A 22,780-nucleotide genomic window follows, 5' to 3' on the forward strand; every position below is an offset into this window, starting at 1 on the left:
AAAAACATGTGAAAAACTGTGAAAGATGGAACTTTTGGGGAAGAAACTTACAGAAACGGAGATAATATACACTTGAATGGAAAGAAACAAGTAAAAATTTGGGATCGTAGACATACTTTAAAAAGTTCAGTTAATATAAAATGTCATAGGATTTAAAGAAGTGATTTAAGCAACTGCCCCTATGTATGCTCCATCTTCCACTCCTTCACAACTCATATTTCTGCTGATGTAACCTCCCCTCGGCAACTAAAGTTGTTTTACTGGGCAATCTTCTCCTCATACTTATTTGATGGGTTAAATACCATAAAGTTTCTGCATATTACATCTTATAGATAAGTTCATATATACGCACACCATATTGGGTAAAAAAATATATGGAAAGCCTACTATTCTCCATTGCAGAAATAACTTTTCAGCTCATTTCTGAGTATGTCACTGATGGAACCATATACAGAGACTTTATTGCTTCACTCAGCTCAGTGATTTGAAAATTTTCCTTTTTTTTTTTTTTGACTTTGGATCTTTTCCATAAATAGTAGTTATTTAGAATACACAAGCTGAGGAATGTAGACAAATCTACCATCAATTTATAGAAAAAAAAAGGACTACCTGCGACTTCATCTTTCTTGTTCTCACTCTTAACACTGTTTAATCTCAGACTTTTTTTCAACAGCTGATAATGATAGTGAACATACTTCACTATGAAGTCCTCAGCTGCAATTTCTTCAAGGTTATTCAGAGTGTTTTACTGAATCACCTTTAATATCAGTTGATTAGTGCAGTGCAAAATTGATTCCTGACAGATCGGTTTCTAAAATGGTTTAGGAATGGTCTAATCACAGGCAACAAGAAACCTTCTAGGGCAGGCTTCAATTAAAATCAAAACAATACAATCCTAGCTCCATACTTAAATGAAATGACATTTCAGCTTCTTACAAAAGCATGAATTGAAATTACATTTCAGCTTATAAAAAAGAATTATTTGGCAGATCAGTTACTTACGATGGTTTCATTCCTAAATATTATGCCATTCTGTGTTCTGCAGCTACCAAACTATCAATAAAATCCTCATCTCTTATAATTGAATTTAAAAACTCTCTGTCTAAATGTGGTCTTTTTATACCTTGCTCTCAAGTGGACCACAAATCAACTTATCTTAGAGCTCAGTTTGGGTTCAATCAAAGCAAAACTTCAAGGACTGTATTTAAGCAGTGCTGTGATTTAAAAGCTCATGGAGAAACGGCATCGAAATCATCTCTGGCATTTGCAATTCTCCCAACATTAAGGCTTGCATACACATACTGGCCTAAAACCTGTAGCATCATTTATTTAAACTCTAAAAACAAAAATCTAAGCTTCCTTGGGAGAAAAATTTGCTTCAATACATTGTCTTCTAGTATGAATGGCAGCTTGGAAATAGATGTTATTCAAAGAATAGAGGACTACTGGAGCAAAACCACTCCATGTCACCGAGTTGTTGGCAAGCTCAAGAGAACAGATAGATTATATTTCTGCAGAATGTGAACCTCTTCCCCACAAAGAATTGCAACAGGAAGGAAGCACTAAGCATCCCACTCAAGAGGGCAAATGTGTCTAAGTAATTATACGTCATCACTATCTGCAAAGCCTAAACCCTCAACCAAACAGTACCCAAAAAAAAAAAAAAGAGCCTTGCCAACTCTAATGCAGATGCAACCTCACTCTTTCTCACCAATAGCTCAACAGCACAGAAAACATTTTACAATAAGAAAAACCCGCCTTCAGAATCCTAAAAAATAGATGAAAGGGAAAAGCAACACCCAACCACAGCAATAAGGTTTGCGGTTTTTTAGGGGTTGTTCATTTCACAATTACTTCCTTTACAACAGAAAGCTCTTTACCACAGTCTAAAAACAGAGAAGGAAATCTGCTTCCTCAAAATCTGCTACCCACTTTGTCATTCCCTTCATTTTCATGCTCGATTTGAGATTTTGTCCTGTACAAAGGAAGAGGATGCTTCTGGCAACAACCTGTCTTTGAATTCTGCAGACTCCAATCCTTCCTGTCCTGTCATTGCAATGACAAAGCATCACAGTTTGATGTTGATGGGAAGAAACAAATTCTGTCTACAGAAATATAACTGGCTGCACTATTTCCAAAGGAACTTGGAGTGTTGGGCTTATGTGACAAAGTTTCGGCAGCAGTGACTTCTGTGAGAGGGCAGCAGCCCAAGAGCTGCCCCACCTTGGGCAGAGCCAGTTGCAGCTGGCTCCAAAACGCACAGCTGAATAAACAGAAATTGAACCCATTTTCCCAAGTTTCCTCCATGGCCTGTATACCTTGATACATTCTACACACATGAATAATTGCCTTCTGCATTTCAGAAGAAGCAGGAGCATATTAAAATTCCAGTATTTCAGGGAAGCCCTTTTCCCAACTAAATCCTGGCAAGAGTCAGTGTGGCGCCAAGTGAAAAACAAGCCTTTGGAGGTTCAAATTGTTATCTCTGGAAAACTGAAGAAAGAAGAGCAACATCAGTGAGAGTAGTGCAGAATTTCAAAGGAGCAAAAAGACCAGAGCCTAGCATAGTTTTACAAATATATATACACACACATGTGGTTTCTACCTCCTCAGAAAATTGCCTATTTTCATTCTTTCCAGCAGTAGGGATCACAAATGTGAGCATCCTTCCTACCACATTAGTATGAAATCAGCTCTGAGGAGGCAGTGGCAGATGCATCATTAAAAACGTGAACTAGAGCGCTGGCCCCAAGCTGCCCCTGGGTTGTGGCACTGAGGTCTCCCATAATTAGTGATGAAGCATCTTTCAGACCACTGGGAGCATATCTGCAGCAAAGCAGGTGGGCAATTCAGTCACCTCCCTGTTGCAGCAGCCCTCTTGTTAGAGGGTAGAAATGAGTCCAGACACAGATTTGTTTATCACAGCATGAAAAGGATCCTGGTTTATTCCCCTTTGCAGCAGGGTCAACCTGACTCCAACCATTCACTGACCCCGGCTGCAGCAAACTTCTGCTGTAGGCTTCCCTTGCAGCCTCTGACTGCTGGTTATTTTCTGCTAAACTCTGACTGCAGGTATCAGTTTGCAGCCTCTGACTACAGTCTTTTACCCAGCTAGACTGTGACTACAGGTTCCAGCAACAGGCTCTAACTGCACCCCCAGACTGACCTCACAGCAGTGATCCTCTCTCCCCAGGATCCTTCTTCTTCATGATCCTCTCAACTCCCTCTTCCTCAAGATGCCTTCTCTTTCATGATCCTGCTCCCCAGCTAACCCACTCCCTTTTATCACACTTACCTTTTCTGGATACAGCTGTGACTCATCAGGGGTGAGGCTGAATTGGGTAATTAACACAGCTGTTACTTATCAGGTGCAAGGTCGCCTGTATTCCCTTCTCCTACACTCCCAGCATTTTTTCCAGGTTGCATATTTACGGCAAAACACTCCCTCTGCACTGACAAAACAAAACAAACCCGCAAACCAGACACTCGCGCACACCACCACTGAGAAACCCTTAAACGCTGCATCCAATTTGGAATCTCTGCTTTGAAAGTCTTGAAAAGTTCATTCATGCCATGAATTGAAATTCATGCATTGAAATCAGAGTTGAGGCACTGGACCTCCTGAATCTTCCATGTACTGTGCACGAACACCCTTTCCACAAACAGCAACTATTAAAAACAACCAAACCAAGAAACCAAAACTGAACTGGCAATGATTGCAAAAGGTCCATTAATGGCATTACCAGGAGAATTTCCAAATCAAATAAAAATATGCCAAAAATCTCACACGATTTTTGGGTATAGAGCTGGTTGTTATTTTGTATGGGGGTCTTGGGATATTTTTCACTAGTCCCTTTTTATTCCTCAGGAACTTAAGCTTACAGTCTTCTGAAACAGTTTCATGACTTACAGGTACTGTAACAAAAAAGGCATCAGGTTTCCTAACTGGCATAGGAAACAACTGAAGAAGCTATACCGTATCTTAAAGTGCCAATTTTAATGAAAGCTTGCCTCACCTCATCATCTTTAATGACAGGTTGTGTAATTCTATGTCAAACAGCTCAAAATGTTGCCTGGCACTAAAAACATGTCTCAGCTATCACTGCCTTCCACTTTTCAGGTAGTGATTTTTCTTCTTGGGTTTTTTATTTAGTTGGGACTCAGGCTTAACCTGATTTCCTTTGTATAAAACACAGCACCCTCAACCACCAGCAGATAGTTCCCTGGGCACATGTTCTGGAATAAAACACCTGCATAATTGTTTTGATTTATTTCCTCTTGCCTCAGTCAGGTTTCAGGAATTGAGCTGCTTGTACTCCTACCCTGTGGGGACTAACTTAATGAATCTCTTTGTTCAATGTGTTTTGTGTATCCCAAAGTCAATGTGATACGATGAGAGCCAGATGGGGGTTGGTGAGAGGGGAAAAAATCAATCATTTCACCAAGAGCACACAAGTAGAGACTGTACAGAAACTGGTTGGACTGTCTGAAAGCTATTTTATGCTTGTCCAGCTTCTGTCTCCTGAAAATAATACCCCAGTTTCAGTCCCACTGTTTTATCACTGCACTTGCTCCTACTGAAATACAAATACACACATTACAAATCATTTTCAGTGTATATCCATATTTTTCTAGAAAACATAATAGTACATCTTAAATTAATTCTTCTCCTCCTCGCCACACTTGAATGAAAAATTTCAGTTCTTCAGATAATGATTTACTTGATTACAGGTTGGAGTTGGGATATGGGTTTGTAGAGGCCCAGAGAAGTTGACTTTAGGCATGGGTTGGACTGTGGAGCTGCATCCCCACCACCACCTCACCAAGAGCTGAGAAATGCTCTTGAGCTTCTCAGAATCTCTGTTCCTGGAATTAACAGGTGTCCAAAGAGCACCTGGTTTTTAAAGCATCAGCCTTGGAAACTTATTCACACCCTTGTGCTTCCTGGAGAACAGCACAACACAGCAGAGCACAACTGCAGGAATGAGGCCAAAAAGTGGCCATGGAGGAGGATTAAGAACCCCAAAGCCCCCCAAAGCTTCTGACCCATTTCCAGAAAGGCCTGAAAGAATGGACTGTGTGTGACAACTAATTTGCCCAGCAAGTGAAAAACCTGTCCACAAATTATGTGCCAAGCCTGGGCAGTGCCCCCAAGATTTACCCTGGACATCTCAGTCAGACCAGCACAGCTGGATCAATGCTGAAACCAGGACTGACATCCCTTCAGCTCGACTGACACTGGAACCAGCCCTGATGATTTCTTTTCCTCTCTCTTTTCTTCTTTTTCTCTCTTTTCCTTTTTTTCTATTTTCCTCTCTCTTTTCTTCTGTCTCTCTCGCTTCTTCTTTCTCCCCCTCTTTAATCCATCTGTTCCTTTTTCTCTCTCCTTTTACCAATAATCCAAAACCCACTGCCATGTACTTGCACAGCAGCCAGAGACTAATACACCAATTTCCATGTCAAGGGTGTAATTTATCAATAAGACTTTCTGATTTTTTGTTACCCCTCTGATTTTTGTTGTTCCTTTTGATCATGAGCATTTATTAATCCAAGATCTTTCCTTCCCCTTAAGGGCGGATGGTCACAGGGGTTCAGGAGCTCCACAGCTGTTATCAGATGAAAAAAATGTGTCTAGATCCTGAAAGGAATGGAAAAATGAGGTTTTCTGAGCTTCCACAGCCCTTGGTTTTTTATTCTGAGTACATGTAAAGGTACTATGAGAATTGCCTCTCTTCTTTATATCAGACTGAGCTGAGGGAGGGAGGGAATTGGTGTGGAGAGGCAAGAATAAAGGAGAAAAAAATGAGACAAAACTTCCAAGCACCTCCAAACAGCTGGATGTATCCAGAGCTCGTATCCAGAGCTCATATCCAGAGCTGTAACTGTTCTTACTCTGTTTCCGAGCCTTTAAAAGCAGGAGCAATAGCTCAGGTTCTAAGCCATTCTTAAGTATTAAGCATGTTTATTTCAGCTTTGTGCCAGAAGCTACTCAGAATTAATAGCACTTTTTGCTCATGGCAATTTCTTTTTTATTTATTTTATTACTTTATGAGTAAATTTTTTCTCAATAATTTTCTCTGCAGGGAACAGGAAGACATTTATTTCCACAAGGAGCATTTCTCTTTCCTGGGGATTCTAACAGTTCCATTAAAAAAAAAAATGCACAAAGTTTGAAAATAAGGATATATACTCTTCTCTCCCTGTGAAATACCATCTTTTTTTTCCCAAGTACTGACAGTGAATTGGTTCTTTTAACTCCCAGGCATTTCAAGAACAGCATGAGACTTGCAAAGGCAAGAGAAAACAATACGGAATAAAAAGTACTGATTAACTTGTGGTGGCTCATTGAGTCAGAATGTGGTTCCCTACTGTGCTGTCTCTAAAAATCTTAAATCATCCGTCCCTTCCAGAAGCACAAAGCACAATTTGATCTCTCAAGGTAACAAAGTTAATTCCTTCAATCCAAAGTAAAAGATTTTTAAGAGTGTAGGACCTTTTTAAATTGCATTTTTAATTATAAAATCTAACTAAAATGTCCACCAATACTTACAAAACATAGGTTTGGGGTTTTTATTCCTTTTTAAGACAATCAGACACAACTATTTCTTACAAAATAGCCCCACAGGTTTACGCTAAAAAAACACTTTCTATTTGGGCCTATTTCATTGCTTTACTACTGGCTCCAATTTTAATTACCCAAATGAGAAGGTATTACCATCAGGACCCTTGAAGCATTATCACAGAGAAACAACATTCTCTACCAACTGGCAGCTCTCCTATGTTTTTCAGTATCTATTGGTTTCTTTCACTAGAATTTGCTAAAATTTCCACCCATTTCTCAAGATCTTTATTACTTCTGAAAGGTAAGGTATTACAACTTGAATTACTTTATTACCAGTATAATTAATAAGGGATGGGATGACACACACAATATGGAAGGACAAAGCACTTAGAGACACTTCCATTAGGTTTTTCCCAGAAGCAGTCCCACGATTCTTTTTTCTTTCGTTTTTCTTTGTTTCTTGATAAGATGTTATGAATTTCTATTTGGAAAACACTAATATAGTCAGTATGTCACCAAATCATTCTATTCAATACTCTTTTTTCCATAGCTGTCCCAGCCTTTTCCCCAATTTTCCTCTTTCCTCACTACAAAATTTCTTCTCTTCACCCACTGTGGTTCTCTTCACTCCCTTTCAGGCATTTGAGCTTTGAGGAGTGTAACGCCAGCTCCTTTCCTGTTCATCTGGTAGATGCAAGTGATCTGTCATTTTTGAACTTGTGCTTTTGTCAGTGCATCTCTTTACATTCCCATTGTCGCTCAAATCCTCTCCTTTTGCGTCCAGCTGATTCCAAAATATTCAGCTGATGTGTAAATTCATTCCTAAGGTTTTCTTTACATCCCCTACAGGACTGATAAAGGAGAATGAAGCCAGAAAGAAGAAATAAAAGCTTCTCTGGGTCTTTCCAGACTTTCCTGCAAGTTAGAGAGATTTTATAATAGATTTTTCCCTTTGCAGTAGTTACAGACTTCAGCAACCAAATCCTGCCTTTTCCATGCTGCAGCTCTCCCTTGCATGTCACACATCATCTCTTGGTGTGCACCCAGCCTTGCTTATCTCAGAGGGTTTATTCACAGCATAATACTTCACAAACAGGGGCCCTGAACTCAGGCCCTAAAACAACATAACCCAAATTAGCCCCAACGGTGAAGAACGAAAGGAGTTTCTGAAGTTAACTGTCATCAGCCATAACAGGAGAGAGAAATGGCAAACTCTTGTCTTGGGAATGAGACATTAAAGCACCAAAATATTAAATTAAACATTGTCGTGCTTTGATAAATGTCAACAACTACCACAGTAGGAAAGTGAGAGGCTTCTAGCAGAGGAGTTCAGTATAAAAGAGCAGATTTTTTAAAAAAACCTGTTATACTCTTTAAAAGAACTGTCAACAGAAGTCACAAAGGATGATAGACAGAAATGAGATTAGGAACAGTCTTTTAAAAGAACTTATCATCCTAGGAAATCAATAGGAAATAATTAACTAATAAATTATATCCTCTGCTATCTTGGGATTTAGTGTTCTAATGTAAACCTTCTTTCTTAATTTCATTAAAAACAATTAAGATATTTAGCCCTTTAGCAAGACACAGAAGCAACATTACGGCTTTGTTTCAGCCTTCAATATAAAAAAAAATAACTTCCTATGCAAATATATCTCAGAACTAAGGATCATCTCAAAGAAAAAGGCATTAATAACATTGTAGGCTCTCTCCTTACTATTATCAGGACAGTCAGTTTTAGTTAGTGTGTCAGTGTATGCACAAACACTATATATATATAAAATAAAATATACATATATTTATGTGTCAGCAGTGGTTACATGGGGTGCATAATACATAATGTGCAATATACATTACCTAGGTCAAGTATCTTCTGTTCAAGTAGCACTTCATAAAACAATGCAGAATGATAAGCAAAAGTTATGTATCTAATTTATTTCTCTACTTCAAATCAGAACTCACAGTTTATCCCTTTAAGTTATTGAAACCTCCACAGAACATCACATTTCTGGACCTTGATATCATCTTTCCACCCAGTAAATCTACAGTGATATCCATAAATCTATAAAAGCTACTGAGCTTGAATCTAAAAACCCAAAATGACATAATGAATTTCTACCTAGTCATATTACTCTGCATTTCCTCAAAAGCTGCTCTACCTAGGTTTCTACTATAAACTGACTTGTGTAATATATTACTGCGGTTCATGAAATAAAGACTGCTTAGCAAAAAATATGTTTAAGATATATATCCCAACAGTACCTAAAATTCACCCCTATGGACCACACACACATTTTGTATCACATATTTTTAAAAGACAGTGCTGTTCTGATCACGAGTAGATAAAATCAGCCCAATGCAAAGATGATTAAAGTCCCCATTAACAGAAAGACCTTTTCTTCAAGACTAGTTGTCAGTATTCTTGTACACATATTTACCCACAAATACACAGTACAAGCATGAAGAAAAACAACCTTGAAAAAAATTCACTGTATGGACTATAGGTCTGGGCGAGATCAAGAAGAACTTGCACAATTCAGATACTGCAATAGACCAGTTTATTGAAACAATAGCAAGAACGATGTGGGAGTGCTGAAGGCACTAACTAGAGGGTCTCAATATCTACAGTAAATGCACTAGAGTATTTATTTACATACGAATACAACAAATTAGGGGGCGGTAATAATATATAATGTAAATGAAATATTTACAGCTTATTAATGTATACAGTAAATGCACTAACTACGGGAGGTTACTATATGCACACTCTGTGAGCAGGCTCCACAAGCTCAGCTCTGGGCACCAGCAGCCCTTTCGTTCAGTGCCTGTGGATCAGCAGTTGTTGGAATACATTCAGCAGAGAAATGTACTCCTGCACGGCATTCAGGTGGGCATCCAGGTCGCTGGCCAGGTGCTGAAGCAGGTTGGGCGGTTCAGCCACCCGCAGGTCTGAGGGCAGGCTGATCTCCAGAGGAAGCCTCTCGTTGCCGATCACAAAGTGGTTGAGGCATTTTGTCTGCAGGGAGCCGTGGAGGAAGTTCAAGATATCCAGCAGCCGCTCCTGGAAATCGCCCCTGCGCCACCGTGTCAGGGGGATGGTGGTCAGGAGGTGCATCAGCACCGTCTTCAAGGTGTAGCTGGAGAAACCCACACCCAGCAGGGAGCGGCTGAGCAGCTGCAGGCACTTGCAGTGCCAGCTGTCCTGGGGGGCCTGCCTGGCAATGTGCCGGAAGAATTTGGCCTCTGCCACGGCACAAGTCTCCAGCCACGTCGTGCTCGGCACGCCCGCTTCTGTCGGCTGGCTGCCCACAAAGACATCGGAGTCTCCTCGCCGCACGCCAAAGACCACCTCAGCCGTGAAGCTTTCCTTGTCCTTGATTAGCTGAAATTTACAGGAGCGGCTGCAGGGCTGCCACTTGAAATACCAGTGGCGGGACAGAGGCAAAGGCAGCCAGGCCAGTCTGACAAACCGACAGAACCAGTGGGCAGTTTTCTCCACATCGAGGTAGGAGCCAGTGCACAGGGTGTGCAGGAGGCTGGGCTCCTGTTTCCTTCTCAGCTCCTCCTCAGGGTGGTGGAGGAAACACAGCATGTCCTGCCCCAGCTGCTCCCTCGTGCAGGTGCACAGTAGCTCCACACGCACACGGAAGGTCCTCTGGGGCATCCCTGCGGTGTCCAGCTCCAGCTGGAATCTGTGTCCTGGAGGGGGACTCAGGGGCACAAGCACACGATAGACAGCACCTTCTGCCCGGGGACTCCAGCCTTCAAAGGCGCTGCCCACTCCGATGGCATCTTGTGGCACGGGGTAGAAACTGTTGGACAAGCCTTGTCCAAAGATGTGCGTCAGTTTGCCCATCAGGTAACTAATCATCGAGCAACCTCTCTCCAGGTCCACCTCAAGCAACGGGTTGAGCTCCTCTGAAAGGCTGTCAAAGTGACTTTTAACATTCTGCTTGTCATCTTCCTCCTTTGCATCCTGTTTGTCTTCTTCATGTCCAGCACCATTGATGTCCTCTCTTTTCTCATCATTGTTTACTTCTTCCTTTGCATCCACACAGCTGCCTGCTTCACATCCAGCGTTGTTCTCTTCTTCCATATTTGACTCGTTGTATTGTATTTCTATCTCAGCAACAATGTCCTTGTTGCTGGAGCTCTCCTTCTGGCCGCTGTTGTTGGCATGGCGTCTCATTTTCTCAAGTCTGAAGCACAGCACCAGGAGAACGAGGAGGATCCCCAGAAGAGCCCAGAAGTGCCAGACGAGCAGGGCTCCCCAGGCACCATGGCTCTGCTCCAGGCTCTTCTGCTTCAGCTCCTGAATGAGCCGGGCCATCTCCTGGTCCATGTGCTCAGCCCGCTGCTGCATGCGCTCCCGTGTGGCCTCATCCAGCCCGTCCCTGGCCTGCCGCGGGCACTGGATGAGGCCTTGCAGCAGCAGGAGAAGGAACGTAGTGGCCACCATGACCTCAGCAGGTGGCAAGGGCTTCACTGGGGATGGGAGGCAGTGCTAGGGGAAGGGGGGACAGGAGCCCCAGGGATGTGAGGGCAGCAGAGGGCCCGGGCAGCTGGCAGGCTGCCGAACCGGCCTCTGGATGCCCGCTGAGAAGCGGCTCCCCGGGGACTCGCCTTTGTGCCCTCCTTCAGTGCTCAGCACGACCTCCTGTCTGCGTGCACGCTGGCCGCTGGCCCGGGCTGCACTGGGGCAGCCTTTTAGCTGCTGCTTCTGTTTCTGGCTGCCCCCATTGTGACGCTGGCGCTGCCATGTCACAGCGGCAGAGAGCGGCTCGGCCAGCCCGGCCCTGCCCTCATCTCCACCTCAGCTCTGGGTGGGCTCTCCATGGCCCCGGGGACCAAACACCTGACACACGCCAGGTGCCGGCCCGCGCCTCAACGGGCCAAAAACCACCCCCAGACAGAAGCCCCCAAACCCTTTTCAAATATGGAACTGGGGACATGGCCACAAAGGCTTTGTTTGTGAAATCTCCTGCTGTCAGATGACACAGGTTGCCTGGGTGCTGAGCTCCGTGCATGTGGGGCTGCTCTTGGCACCTAAGTGACACCCCTGGGTGGGTAGTGGCTGCTGCACCAGGGAGACCGTGGAGAGGAGCACTGCAGAGTGAGAACTGGTGTGCCTTTGCTCAGAAAGGCTTTTTATACCAGTCCCTACTCCCAGCCAGTCACAAATTCACCACTAGTGCAACTCACCGATACGGCGTCTAAAAGCTGTTCTGATTTACAAAAAGCATTTACCACTTACGTCTGATTTTGAATAATGACTTTTTTCTACTTATACTTGCAATACCTGATAACGATTTTGATTATTTTCATAGCACTGAATCAAGACTGGTTTTGCAGTGATACTAGATTAAGCGTTAAGTTTTCATATTAGCCAGCACATCTTTGGAACACTCAAGCTGAAGATGAAATAAAGGGTGCTTGAGTTAATACCAAATGTCAGCTCTCACCCAGCATCAAGTTACCGGGGAGAAAGTTCTACCTATGCGAAGCATTTTGCGAGCACTAAGTTGTTCACCACTTTTGAAACTATCTAAGTGGGGAGGAGTTTGCTTCCATTATAATAGCACTGATTTATTGAGGGGTTTCTTCCTTTCACTGTATAAGAAGTCCCATGATCATTTTCAGTGTGAGATCTGTAGGTAGAAGTGGCAGTAGTAAGTGTAGTGCCACCAATATATCAACCTATGCAGCTGTTTCTACGTGCCACAGCACAGTGGAGCAAACGTCCTTTTTATCCAGCTTAAAGTTGAACCAGGCTGCCCATCTAAATATATTTTGCTTTTTTTTTCCTCAGGCTGTCATCTTCAAAGGATGAACTGAGGCAAACAAACAGGGACAAGCACTAGTGGTAGCCTGTTACATCACAAAATACATACCTCATACACAAGACCTCGTAAAAGGAATGTCATCAGTGCAAGAGATTGTCAGCTAAATAGCATTGAAATTGCTAATTTGGCAGACATATGGTTTTAATGAGGCTGGAAGAAAAAACCTTTCCTACTGGTGTAGTTGAAAACTATGAGCTGAGAAACAATTACTTAATCTGAAACGAGATCTGTTACATAAATCCAAATAAAGCCATTGCGAAAGGGTTTCCACTTCTTTACCCTCTGCTAGTTCTTTTGCATCAGCCTTCTTAGGGAGCTCCTATAATAGCAAAATCATAATGTCAGGATAATTATCAAATTCCAAGGCCTTGGAAAATGTCTTTCTTCCTCAGACACCACTGAGTTTCATTTCAATTCTTGGGTTTGCTTCCTTCTCTCATAAACAAGAATCCATTTGCTGAATGAGACCTTTCCTTGTCTTTTCAAATTCCAAAGAATATTTGCTAATTATAGCATTCCCAGTGCAGAGAAATGTGTTTGCAGCTCTCCAGACTAGAAGTTCAGCCTGAAAGAGGAGGAAACAGGAAAAGAGAAGGGGGGCAGAGGGGCTAGAGAAAGAAAGAAAAAGATGAAAAATCATCACAGTGTAGGGCCAAGCCACCACTCCAGCAGAATGGTTCAGGTTGTATTTCATGGAATCATAAAATGGCCTGCGTTGAAAGTGGCCTTAAGGATCATCTTGTTCCTAAGTCTCTGCCTTGGGCAGGGACACCTTTCAGTAAAACAGGCTGCTCAGAGCCCCATCCAACCTGGCCTTGAACATTTCCAGGGATGGGTTTCCCACAGTTGCTCCAGGTCGTCTCCCAGTGTCTTCTCACATACACATGAAGAATTTCTTCCTAATATCTAATCTATATGTACCTTCTTTTATTTAAAGTCATTCCCCCATGTCCTATCACTGCATGCCCTTGTAAAAAGCTGCTTTCAGGCACCCTTTAGATACTGGAAGGCCACAATGAGATCTCCCTGGAGCTTTCCCTTCTCCAGGCTAGACAAGCCCATTTTTCTCAGCCTGTCTCCATAGAGGAGGTGTTCCAGCTCCCTGATCACTGTGGCCCTGCTCCAACAGGTTCACATTCTGGTTTTGTTGGGTGCCCCAGAGCTGGATGCAGAGCTCCAGGTGGGGTCTCACCAGAGCAGAGCAGAGCAGAGCAGAGGGGCAGGATCCCCTCCCCTGCCCTGCTGCCCACGGTGCTCTGGATGCAGCCCAGGGCACATTTGGATTTCTGGGCTGTGAGTGCACATTGCTGGGTCCTGTTGAGCTTCCTGTCAACCAACAGCCCCAATTCCTTCTCCTCAGGGCTGTTCTCAATGCATTCCCAGCCCAGCCTGTGTCTGTGCTGGGCATTGCCCCAGCCCAGGTGCAGGACCTTGCTCTTGGCCCTGCTGAACTCCCTGAGGTTCTCCTGAGCCTCTCCAGGCTGTCAGTGTCCCTCTGGATGGCATCTCTGCCCTCCAGAGACAGCACACAAACTTGCTGAGGGTGCCCTCCACCCCAGTGTCCACATTGACAACAGAGATGCTAAACAGTGACAGTTCAAATATCCCGCCCTGAGGAACACCACTTTTAACTGGTCTCTACTTGGCTGAACACAACTCCTTGTGCGTGAGCCTCCAGCCAATTCCTTATCCACCAAGCAGATAAATTGTTGAAGTGAAATTGTTCAATTATTTGCAAAAAATTTTACTTTCGTTTAAGAGAGATGCGGCTGATTTTTATTGGATCAAAGGCAGTCAGCATAAGGCTTTGGAATTTGTGTGGCTCCAAGAGCTTTATTTTTATCATCAGGGTGCATCATTTGCACTGTGGAGAAGTATTTCTCATAGGGCCTTCTGCTGGAGTGGTGGCTTGGCCCTACACTGTGATGATTTTTCATCTTTTTCTTTCTTTCTCTAGCCCCTCTGCCCCCCTTCTCTTTTCCTGTTTCCTCCTCTTTCAGGCTGAACTTCTAGTCTGGAGAGCTGCAAACACATTTCTCTGCACTGGGAATGCTATAATTAGCAAATATTCTTTGGAATTTGAAAAGACAAGGAAAGGTCTCATTCAGCAAATGGATTCTTGTTTATGAGAGAAGGAAGCAAACCCAAGAATTGAAATGAAACTCAGTGGTGTCTGAGGAAGAAAGACATTTTCCAAGGCCTTGGAATTTGATAATTATCCTGACATTATGATTTTGCTATTATAGGAGCTCCCTAAGAAGGCTGATGCAAAAGAACTAGCAGAGGGTAAAGAAGTGGAAACCCTTTCGCTATGGCTTTATTTGGATTTATGTAACAGATCTCGTTTCAGATTAAGTAATTGTTTCTCAGCTCATAGTTTTCAACTACACCAGTAGGAAAGGTTTTTTCTTCCAGCCTCATTAAAACCATATGTCTGCCAAATTAGCAATTTCAATGCTATTTAGCTGACAATCTCTTGCACTGATGACATTCCTTTTACGAGGTCTTGTGTATGAGGTATGTATTTTGTGATGTAACAGGCTACCACTAGTGCTTGTCCCTGTTTGTTTGCCTCAGTTCATCCTTTGAAGATGACAGCCTGAGGAAAAAAAAAGCAAAATATATTTAGATGGGCAGCCTGGTTCAACTTTAAGCTGGATAAAAAGGACGTTTGCTCCACTGTGCTGTGGCACGTAGAAACAGCTGCATAGGTTGATATATTGGTGGCACTACACTTACTACTGCCACTTCTACCTACAGATCTCACACTGAAAATGATCATGGGACTTCTTATACAGTGAAAGGAAGAAACCCCTCAATAAATCAGTGCTATTATAATGGAAGCAAACTCCTCCCCACTTAGATAGTTTCAAAAGTGGTGAACAACTTAGTGCTCGCAAAATGCTTCGCATAGGTAGAACTTTCTCCCCGGTAACTTGATGCTGGGTGAGAGCTGACATTTGGTATTAACTCAAGCACCCTTTATTTCATCTTCAGCTTGAGTGTTCCAAAGATGTGCTGGCTAATATGAAAACTTAACGCTTAATCTAGTATCACTGCAAAACCAGTCTTGATTCAGTGCTATGAAAATAATCAAAATCGTTATCAGGTATTGCAAGTATAAGTAGAAAAAAGTCATTATTCAAAATCAGACGTAAGTGGTAAATGCTTTTTGTAAATCAGAACAGCTTTTAGACGCCGTATCGGTGAGTTGCACTAGTGGTGAATTTGTGACTGGCTGGGAGTAGGGACTGGTATAAAAAGCCTTTCTGAGCAAAGGCACACCAGTTCTCACTCTGCAGTGCTCCTCTCCACGGTCTCCCTGGTGCAGCAGCCACTACCCACCCAGGGGTGTCACTTAGGTGCCAAGAGCAGCCCCACATGCACGGAGCTCAGCACCCAGGCAACCTGTGTCATCTGACAGCAGGAGATTTCACAAACAAAGCCTTTGTGGCCATGTCCCCAGTTCCGTATTTGAAAAGGGTTTGGGGGCTTCTGTCTGGGGGTGGTTTTTGGCCCGTTGAGGCGCGGGCCGGCACCTGGCGTGTGTCAGGTGTTTGGTCCCCGGGGCCATGGAGAGCCCACCCAGAGCTGAGGTGGAGATGAGGGCAGGGCCGGGCTGGCCGGGCCGCTCTCTGCCACTGTGACATGGCAGCGCCAGCGTCACAATGGGGGCAGCCAGAAACAGAAGCAGCAGCTAAAAGGCTGCCCCAGTGCAGCCCGGGCCAGCGGCCAGCGTGCACGCAGACAGGAGGTCGTGCTGAGCACTGAAGGAGGGCACAAAGGCGAGTCCCCGGGGAGCCGCTTCTCAGCGGGCATCCAGAGGCCGGTTCGGCAGCCTGCCAGCTGCCCGGGCCCTCTGCTGCCCTCACATCCCCGGGGCTCCTGTCCCCCCTTCCCCTAGCACTGCCTCCCATCCCCAGTGAAGCCCTTGCCACCTGCTGAGGCCATGGTGGCCACTATGTTCCTTCTCCTGCTGCTGCAAGGCCTCATCCAGTGCCCGCGGCAGGCCAGGGACGGGCTGGATGAGGCCACACGGGAGCGCATGCAGCAGCGGGCTGAGCACATGGACCAGGAGATGGCCCGGCTCATTCAGGAGCTGAAGCAGAAGAGCCTGGAGCAGAGCCATGGTGCCTGGGGAGCCCTGCTCGTCTGGCACTTCTGGGCTCTTCTGGGAATCCTCCTCGTTCTCCTGGTGCTGTGCTTCAGACTTGAGAAAATGAGACGCCATCCCAACAACAGCGGCCAGAAGGAGAGCTCCAGCAACAAGGACATTGTTGCTGAGATAGAAATACAATACAACGAGTCAAATATGGAAGAAGAGAACAACGCTGGATGTGAAGCAGGCAGCTGTGTGGATGCAAAGGAAGAAGTAAACAATGATGAGAAAAGAGAGGACATCAATGGTGCTGGACATGAAGAAGACAAACAGGATGCAAAGGAGGAAGATGACAAGCAGAATGTTAAAAGTCACTTTGACAGCCTTTCAGAGGAGCTCAACCCGTTGCTTGAGGTGGACCTGGAGAGAGGTTGCTCGATGATTAGTTACCTGATGGGCAAACTGACGCACATCTTTGGACAAGGCTTGTCCAACAGTTTCTACCCCGTGCCACAAGATGCCATCGGAGTGGGCAGCGCCTTTGAAGGCTGGAGTCCCCGTGCAGAAGGTGCTGTCTATCGTGTGCTTGTGCCCCTGAGTCCCCCTCCAGGACACAGATTCCAGCTGGAGCTGGACACCGCAGGGATGCCCCAGAGGACCTTCCGTGTGCGTGTGGAGCTACTGTGCACCTGCACGAGGGAGCAGCTGGGGCAGGACATGCTGTGTTTCCTCCACCACCCTGAGGAGGAGCTGAGAAGGAAACAGAAGCCCAGCCTCCTGCACACCCTGTGCACTGGCTCCTACCTCGATGTGGAGAAAACTGCCCACTGGTTCTGTCGGTTTGTCAGACTGGCCTGGCTGCTTTTGCCTCTGTCCCGCCACTGGTGTTTCAAGTGGCAGCCCTGCAGCCGCTCCTGTAAATTTCAGCTAAGCAAGGACAAGGAAAGCTTCACGGCTGAGGTGGTCTTTGGCGTGCGGCGAGGAGACTCCGATGTCTTTGTGGGCAGCCAGCCGACAGAAGCGGGCGTGCCGAGCACGACGTGGCTGGAGACTTGTGCCGTGGCAGAGGCCAAATTCTTCCGGCACATTGCCAGGCAGACCCCCTAGGACAGCTGGCACTGCAAGTGCCTGCAGCTGCTCAGCCGCTCCCTGCTGGGTGTGGGTTTCTCCAGCTACACCTTGAAGACGGTGCTGATGCACCTCCTGACCACCATCCCCCTGACACGGTGGCGCAGGGGCGATTTCCAGGAGCGGCTGCTGGATATCTTGAAGTTCCTCCACGGCTCCCTGCTGACAAAGCGCCTCAACCACTTTGTGATCGGCAACGAGAGGCTTCCTCTGGAGATCAGCCTGCCCTCAGACCTGCGGGTGGCTGAACCGCCCAACCTGCTTCAGCACCTGGCCAGCGATCTGGATGCCCACCTGAACGCCGTGCAGGAGTACATTTCTCTGCTGAATGTATTCCAACAACTGCTGATCCACAGGCACTGAACGAAAGGGCTGCTGGTGCCCAGAGCTGTGCTTGTGGAGCCTGCTCACAGAGTGTGCATATAGTAACCTCCCGTAGTTAGTGCATTTACTGTATACATTAATAAGCTGTAAATATTTCATTTACATTATATATTATTACCACCCCCTAATTTGTTGTATTCGTATGTAAATAAATACTCTAGTGCATTTACTGTAGATATTGAGACCCTCTAGTTAGTGCCTTCAGCACTCCCACATCGTTCTTGCTATTGTTTCAATAAACTGGTCTATTGCAGTATCTGAATTGTGCAAGTTCTTCTTGATCTCGCCCAGACCTATAGTCCATACAGTGAATTTTTTTCAAGGTTGTTTTTCTTCATGCTTGTACTGTGTTTTTGTGGGTAAATATGCATACAAGAATACTGACAAATAGTCATGAAGAAAAGGGTGCAAGCCGTGAAGTCAAAATCATTATTGAAATGTGTTAAAAGACCAAAATGGTTGATTTTAGTTCTTAAGCCAACATAAAGCAGCCATAGATGCAAGATTGTAAATCTGAATAGAACATCAGCATGGCCCTGATCCCATGCAAAATTGTCCACTTAGCTAAAGAAAAACATGCCTTTCTTGAGAAGACAACATTTTCTGCTGTTTCAAGTATAGCAACACAGTTAAAGAGTGATGTGCCAAGCAAAGAGGGCATAATACAGAATTTTTAGAACATAAAACCCAAGAAAAAAGTTTAGACACACAGTTCAATGGTCTTTCGTTGCCACACTTAAAAAATTCTCTATAGGTTGTGCAGAATAAATATTAAAATGCTGCTTTTCTAAAAAAAAAAAAAAATTAAAAGAAAAAAAGAATAGTTACTGAAAGGATGAAAGGAAAACTTTCTTCCCACTCTCCAAAAATGTCAGACAACCTGTTGTGGCCTGTGCACACTCTGTAACACACAATCACTAATGACTGGTGGATGGTTCCATATTCTCACTAATTTTTTTGCCAACTATCAAAGAAATTACTGAACTGAGAAGAAAGAGATTAAACTAAAAATTAACTTCATCCATCACTCTTTATGAGCCATGAAAAAAGTCTTCAGAGGGAATAAATCTTTTTATGAGAGACTACTGCTGTTGAGAACTTTCCGTGCTTGAAAAGCATGAATACCTTAAAGCTCGTCAGCTGTTCTGTTGACATTTTGCTCTTTTGGTTAAATTTCCTGTACTGTTGTGTATCATATGAAAAGGTGGCGAGTTGCTGCTGCATTACAAAAATACCTTTGCTGTATAAACACTTTAGCAGTGTATTTAAATTCTAAGATATATTATTACTGGCCTGGAGCTCTTCTGAGTAGCAGTAATAGGCTTGAGAAACATGTTTATTAGCACTGCTAACATACAGCAGTAATTAGCAATTACAGCACTCTCCTCAGGCTCAAAATGTTCTAGGAGTCTCAAGGAAGATCTTTTTTTTTCCAAAGCACAAAGAGGAGTTCGATCTTTTTCTTATTTGTAAATGACATGATGCACAAGATTAGAGTTAGATAAACGGGGGTTTTACACACATGGACTAAAGGGATTTGCAGAGGCCACAGCTGGAATCACCAGGACAGTGGGGTCTGAATTCAGTTTTCAGTTCCAGTGTCAAGAGTAATTCTAAAGAATAAAAAGAAATGAATGAATGAATGAATGAATGAATGAATGAATGAATGAATGAATGAACGAACGAACGAACAAAAAAAACATGCATTGTTTTTCTTATCCCCTTGGCCAGAAATCTTCATGCATGCAGTTAAGCATTCTTCTTGGTTTGGGTGATCCGTAAATCTGACCATCACAGAAGATATTCTGAATCTTTACCTGCACGCAGAAACTTTATTCTCGGCGAAAAGACACAGATTTTTGAACAACAGCGATTCTTGACGGAAAAGGCATCCTAAGGATTTACTTCCGTTGCTGTCAAAGCAGACAGAGCCGTTTCCTGAGAAAAACACAGCTAATCCTCCTTGCAGAAGAGCAATTCACACCTCATCCCCCCCTCGCTTTATCGGAGCTTCGCTGGGATGTGTTGAGCAGAGTGAAATGGGCCGAATTCACGACTTCAGTGACTGCAGAGCCCGGCCTGTAGCATCCTGTGCATCTCCAACTCTGACTGAGGTCGGGAGCAGCCCAGATTCTTCCAAGAGTTGTTGAGCATCTAGTGAGAGGAAGACTTTCACAGAATGTCACCATCCACAGTTTCAGCAGGACTGATACTGTCTGTCTGAAAGCCTTAGATGAAGACCATCACATCCATGGAAACGCTAAATTCAACTTTACTCAACTGAAACATGATAGTTAGAGGGGTCTGGATCCTTTCCAAACAAGAGCTCCACTCGTTGTACACACTGTTAATTTCTTTCCCCTTGAATGCAAAGGAAAAGTTTACTATAAAGACAAATATTTGTTTAATAAGGCTATAAGATTAAGCTTAATGATTTATCCAAAAACAGGTGCAGGCTTTGGGCACTTACTATCAAAAGAGAACTTGGAAGATGTTCTTTAACAGTAGGTTGTTTTGCACACAGTTGTAAAATTAACTTTAGCCAAAGAAATTGAGTTTTCTAACAGCATTTGGCTACAAGTGTCTCAATATACAAAAGCTGATGAAGAACATCTTCAGATTTTTTCTACAGCACTGCTCCTGGCTTGTTTAAACCCAAAATTAATGACAAAAGAGGTGCTCTTCTGTGCCCCTGGCCTCTGCTCAGGCTTTCCCAGGCTAACGTATCCTAGCAGCAGCTACAGGATAAGTCTTTCAGACGCTTCATGTTTTAAAGTGCTCAGGACTGTGGTGACATAACATAAATGTTTGACAAAGCCAGTCTGGGATTATGCATAAACCTCAAGGAAACCATGACTTTACTGGGGTAACAAATATGGTTTTGTCAGTGCTCAAAAGAAACTCCGCTCCTGAATTACATCTCCTGGCAGAAAAATGCCCCAAAGCAAAACTACTGCTCATTTCACACCCAGATGGAAGAAATGTGATTGTGAGCAAAGGGATGGCTGTTGTAAACTGATGTGTGAGAAAAGCATACTTGAAACTAAACTGCCTGAATAATCTAATTTTATTCAACATTTTGAACCCACATCCTAGAACTAAGTATCCCACATTGCACCAGGGCTTGCAGGTAACTGAGGTATGAGGGAAGTACTGTGCTAAAAAACATATAAAATATATTTAAAAAAAAAATTCCTTTTTCACGAGCTACAGTAGCAAATGATAGATATTTACAGCAATTTCTCCTCCCACCTTCTTTTAGCAGTAAAGTTTGAATGGGGATGACAAACATACCTGAACAAAACCTCAGGAACAACAGAATCAGCACTTGGTGACATTGTTCCTCCCTTCATATACCAGAAGGCTTTGTGGTGATCCATTTCTGACATTTTCAGCAATAAAGAAGAAAGAAAAAGATGCTGCCAGCAGCCCTTTGCAGACTTTCAATTGATGGCCGAGAATGATAAGGGGTGACCTCTAACTCTTACGTCTGACAGGCAGCTCTCCAGTTAGGAGGGGCGAGACTCACTCCTGTCAAGAACAAACGAGGAAGGATGGGAAAGAAAGAGGCTGCTCTGTGTCAGCTTTAGAGTCCTTTCTGCTGCTGTGTATCAGCTTTGGAGCCCTCCCTTCCTTTCTGTCGTTGCTGAAGAGCCTGGATTTGTCAGCACTCCCAGCCAAGAAGCATTATCTGGAGGGAACACTAAAACCTGAGCCTGTACACTCACTCAGGCGTAATTCCCCTGCACAAAAAGACTAAAGGGTCCCCTTGAGTTCAAGGGATAGAATGTGGTCTAGTGTAGAGAGCCAGGTCCCTGCAGGAATTTTCTCTTTCTCCCAAAGTTTAACAGAGCAGAGCATCCAACTGAGACGTTACAGGAAAGGGCAGTTGCACATTCATCAAAATATCAACAAATTAGTGGTTTTGCTGTATTTGAATTCAGTAAATTCTGCCACAACCTGCGGTGCAATAAGAGAAGCAGATGGACAGAATTAATTATGGAAGTACTTCACAAAAGTAGTGGAATGAGACATGTTAGCTGCCATTTTTCCAACAAACACTGAGAAATCTTTCAATTCCAGCGTTTTATTCCCTCGTCACCTTCTCAAAGACGCTTCTAGTTTCACAGTAATAGAAATTTTCTTAGCATTTTAATTTTTTAAAAAATTATGAAAAAAATTATACAACATAGTGTTTGAACCGTTTTAGTGTGTCCTGGTGTAGATGTCACTGACTACTGTTCTTCAAATAATAATTTTGCTTTTACGTTACATTCAACAAGAGTCTTACTACCAAGCAGAGACAAAGAGAGAAGGGATAAAGAATACTGACAAAGAACCCAGAAAAAGAAATAGAAGAAAAAAAAAATCTGCTTTTCAGTATAAATTTGTACTTTGTCACACTATTTAGCTCACTATATAAGCTCTATAAAAACAAATTAATTCTTGTTCTTCACCAATAAGCAGCAGCAAGAAGGGAGAACTTCTCACCATCAGTTCAGTCAGACAAGAAGAAAATAAAAATGGGGACTGTGCTCTGCACAGGTGATTTTTGTTTCACAGAGGTAAAAATAAGGCATAAAACTACAAAGTATGTGCCTAGCTCCAACAATGCATCTGCCACGTAAACTTGGCTTCAGCTGGAGCAGAATAAATTAAAGAACAGAATGTTTGGAAAGCATCATCTCAGAAAAAAAAAATCTGATCATAATAGAGCATTGTAGCTGTCTGTAGGAAAATAGAAAGAATTCATCTGAATAACTG

General features: G+C 43.7%; 2 protein-coding genes and 1 pseudogene across 4 annotated transcripts in view; 1 reads left to right on the plus strand and 2 right to left on the minus strand.

Annotated features, from left to right (window-relative positions):
* Positions 1-3,237, minus strand: part of SPON1 (spondin 1) — a 255,809-nt gene extending 252,572 nt beyond the window's left edge. The window contains exon 1 of one of the 3 annotated variants that reach the window (XM_066187222.1): positions 3,167-3,237. The gene's annotated coding sequence lies outside the window, so the exon portion shown is untranslated. The remainder of the gene's footprint in view (positions 1-3,166) is intronic. The other 2 variants (XM_066187223.1, XM_066187225.1) reach the window with 2 other exon arrangements.
* Positions 3,238-9,380: 6,143 nt separating this feature from the next.
* On the minus strand, positions 9,381-10,925 carry LOC136291578 (inositol 1,4,5-trisphosphate receptor-interacting protein-like 1). The gene has a single exon (XM_066186755.1). It carries the CDS (start codon positions 10,923-10,925, stop codon positions 9,381-9,383), a length of 1,545 nt encoding a protein of 514 aa, XP_066042852.1.
* Positions 10,926-16,354: 5,429 nt separating this feature from the next.
* On the plus strand, positions 16,355-17,995 carry LOC136291579 (inositol 1,4,5-trisphosphate receptor-interacting protein-like 1; annotated as a pseudogene).
* The last annotated feature ends 4,785 nt before the right edge of the window (positions 17,996-22,780 follow it).

Source organism: Chamaea fasciata, unplaced genomic scaffold (genome assembly GCF_029207755.1).
Source record: "Chamaea fasciata isolate MVZ Bird 193981 ecotype frontalis unplaced genomic scaffold, bChaFas1.0.hap1 SCAF_7, whole genome shotgun sequence".
Taxonomy (NCBI): domain Eukaryota; kingdom Metazoa; phylum Chordata; class Aves; order Passeriformes; family Sylviidae; genus Chamaea; species Chamaea fasciata.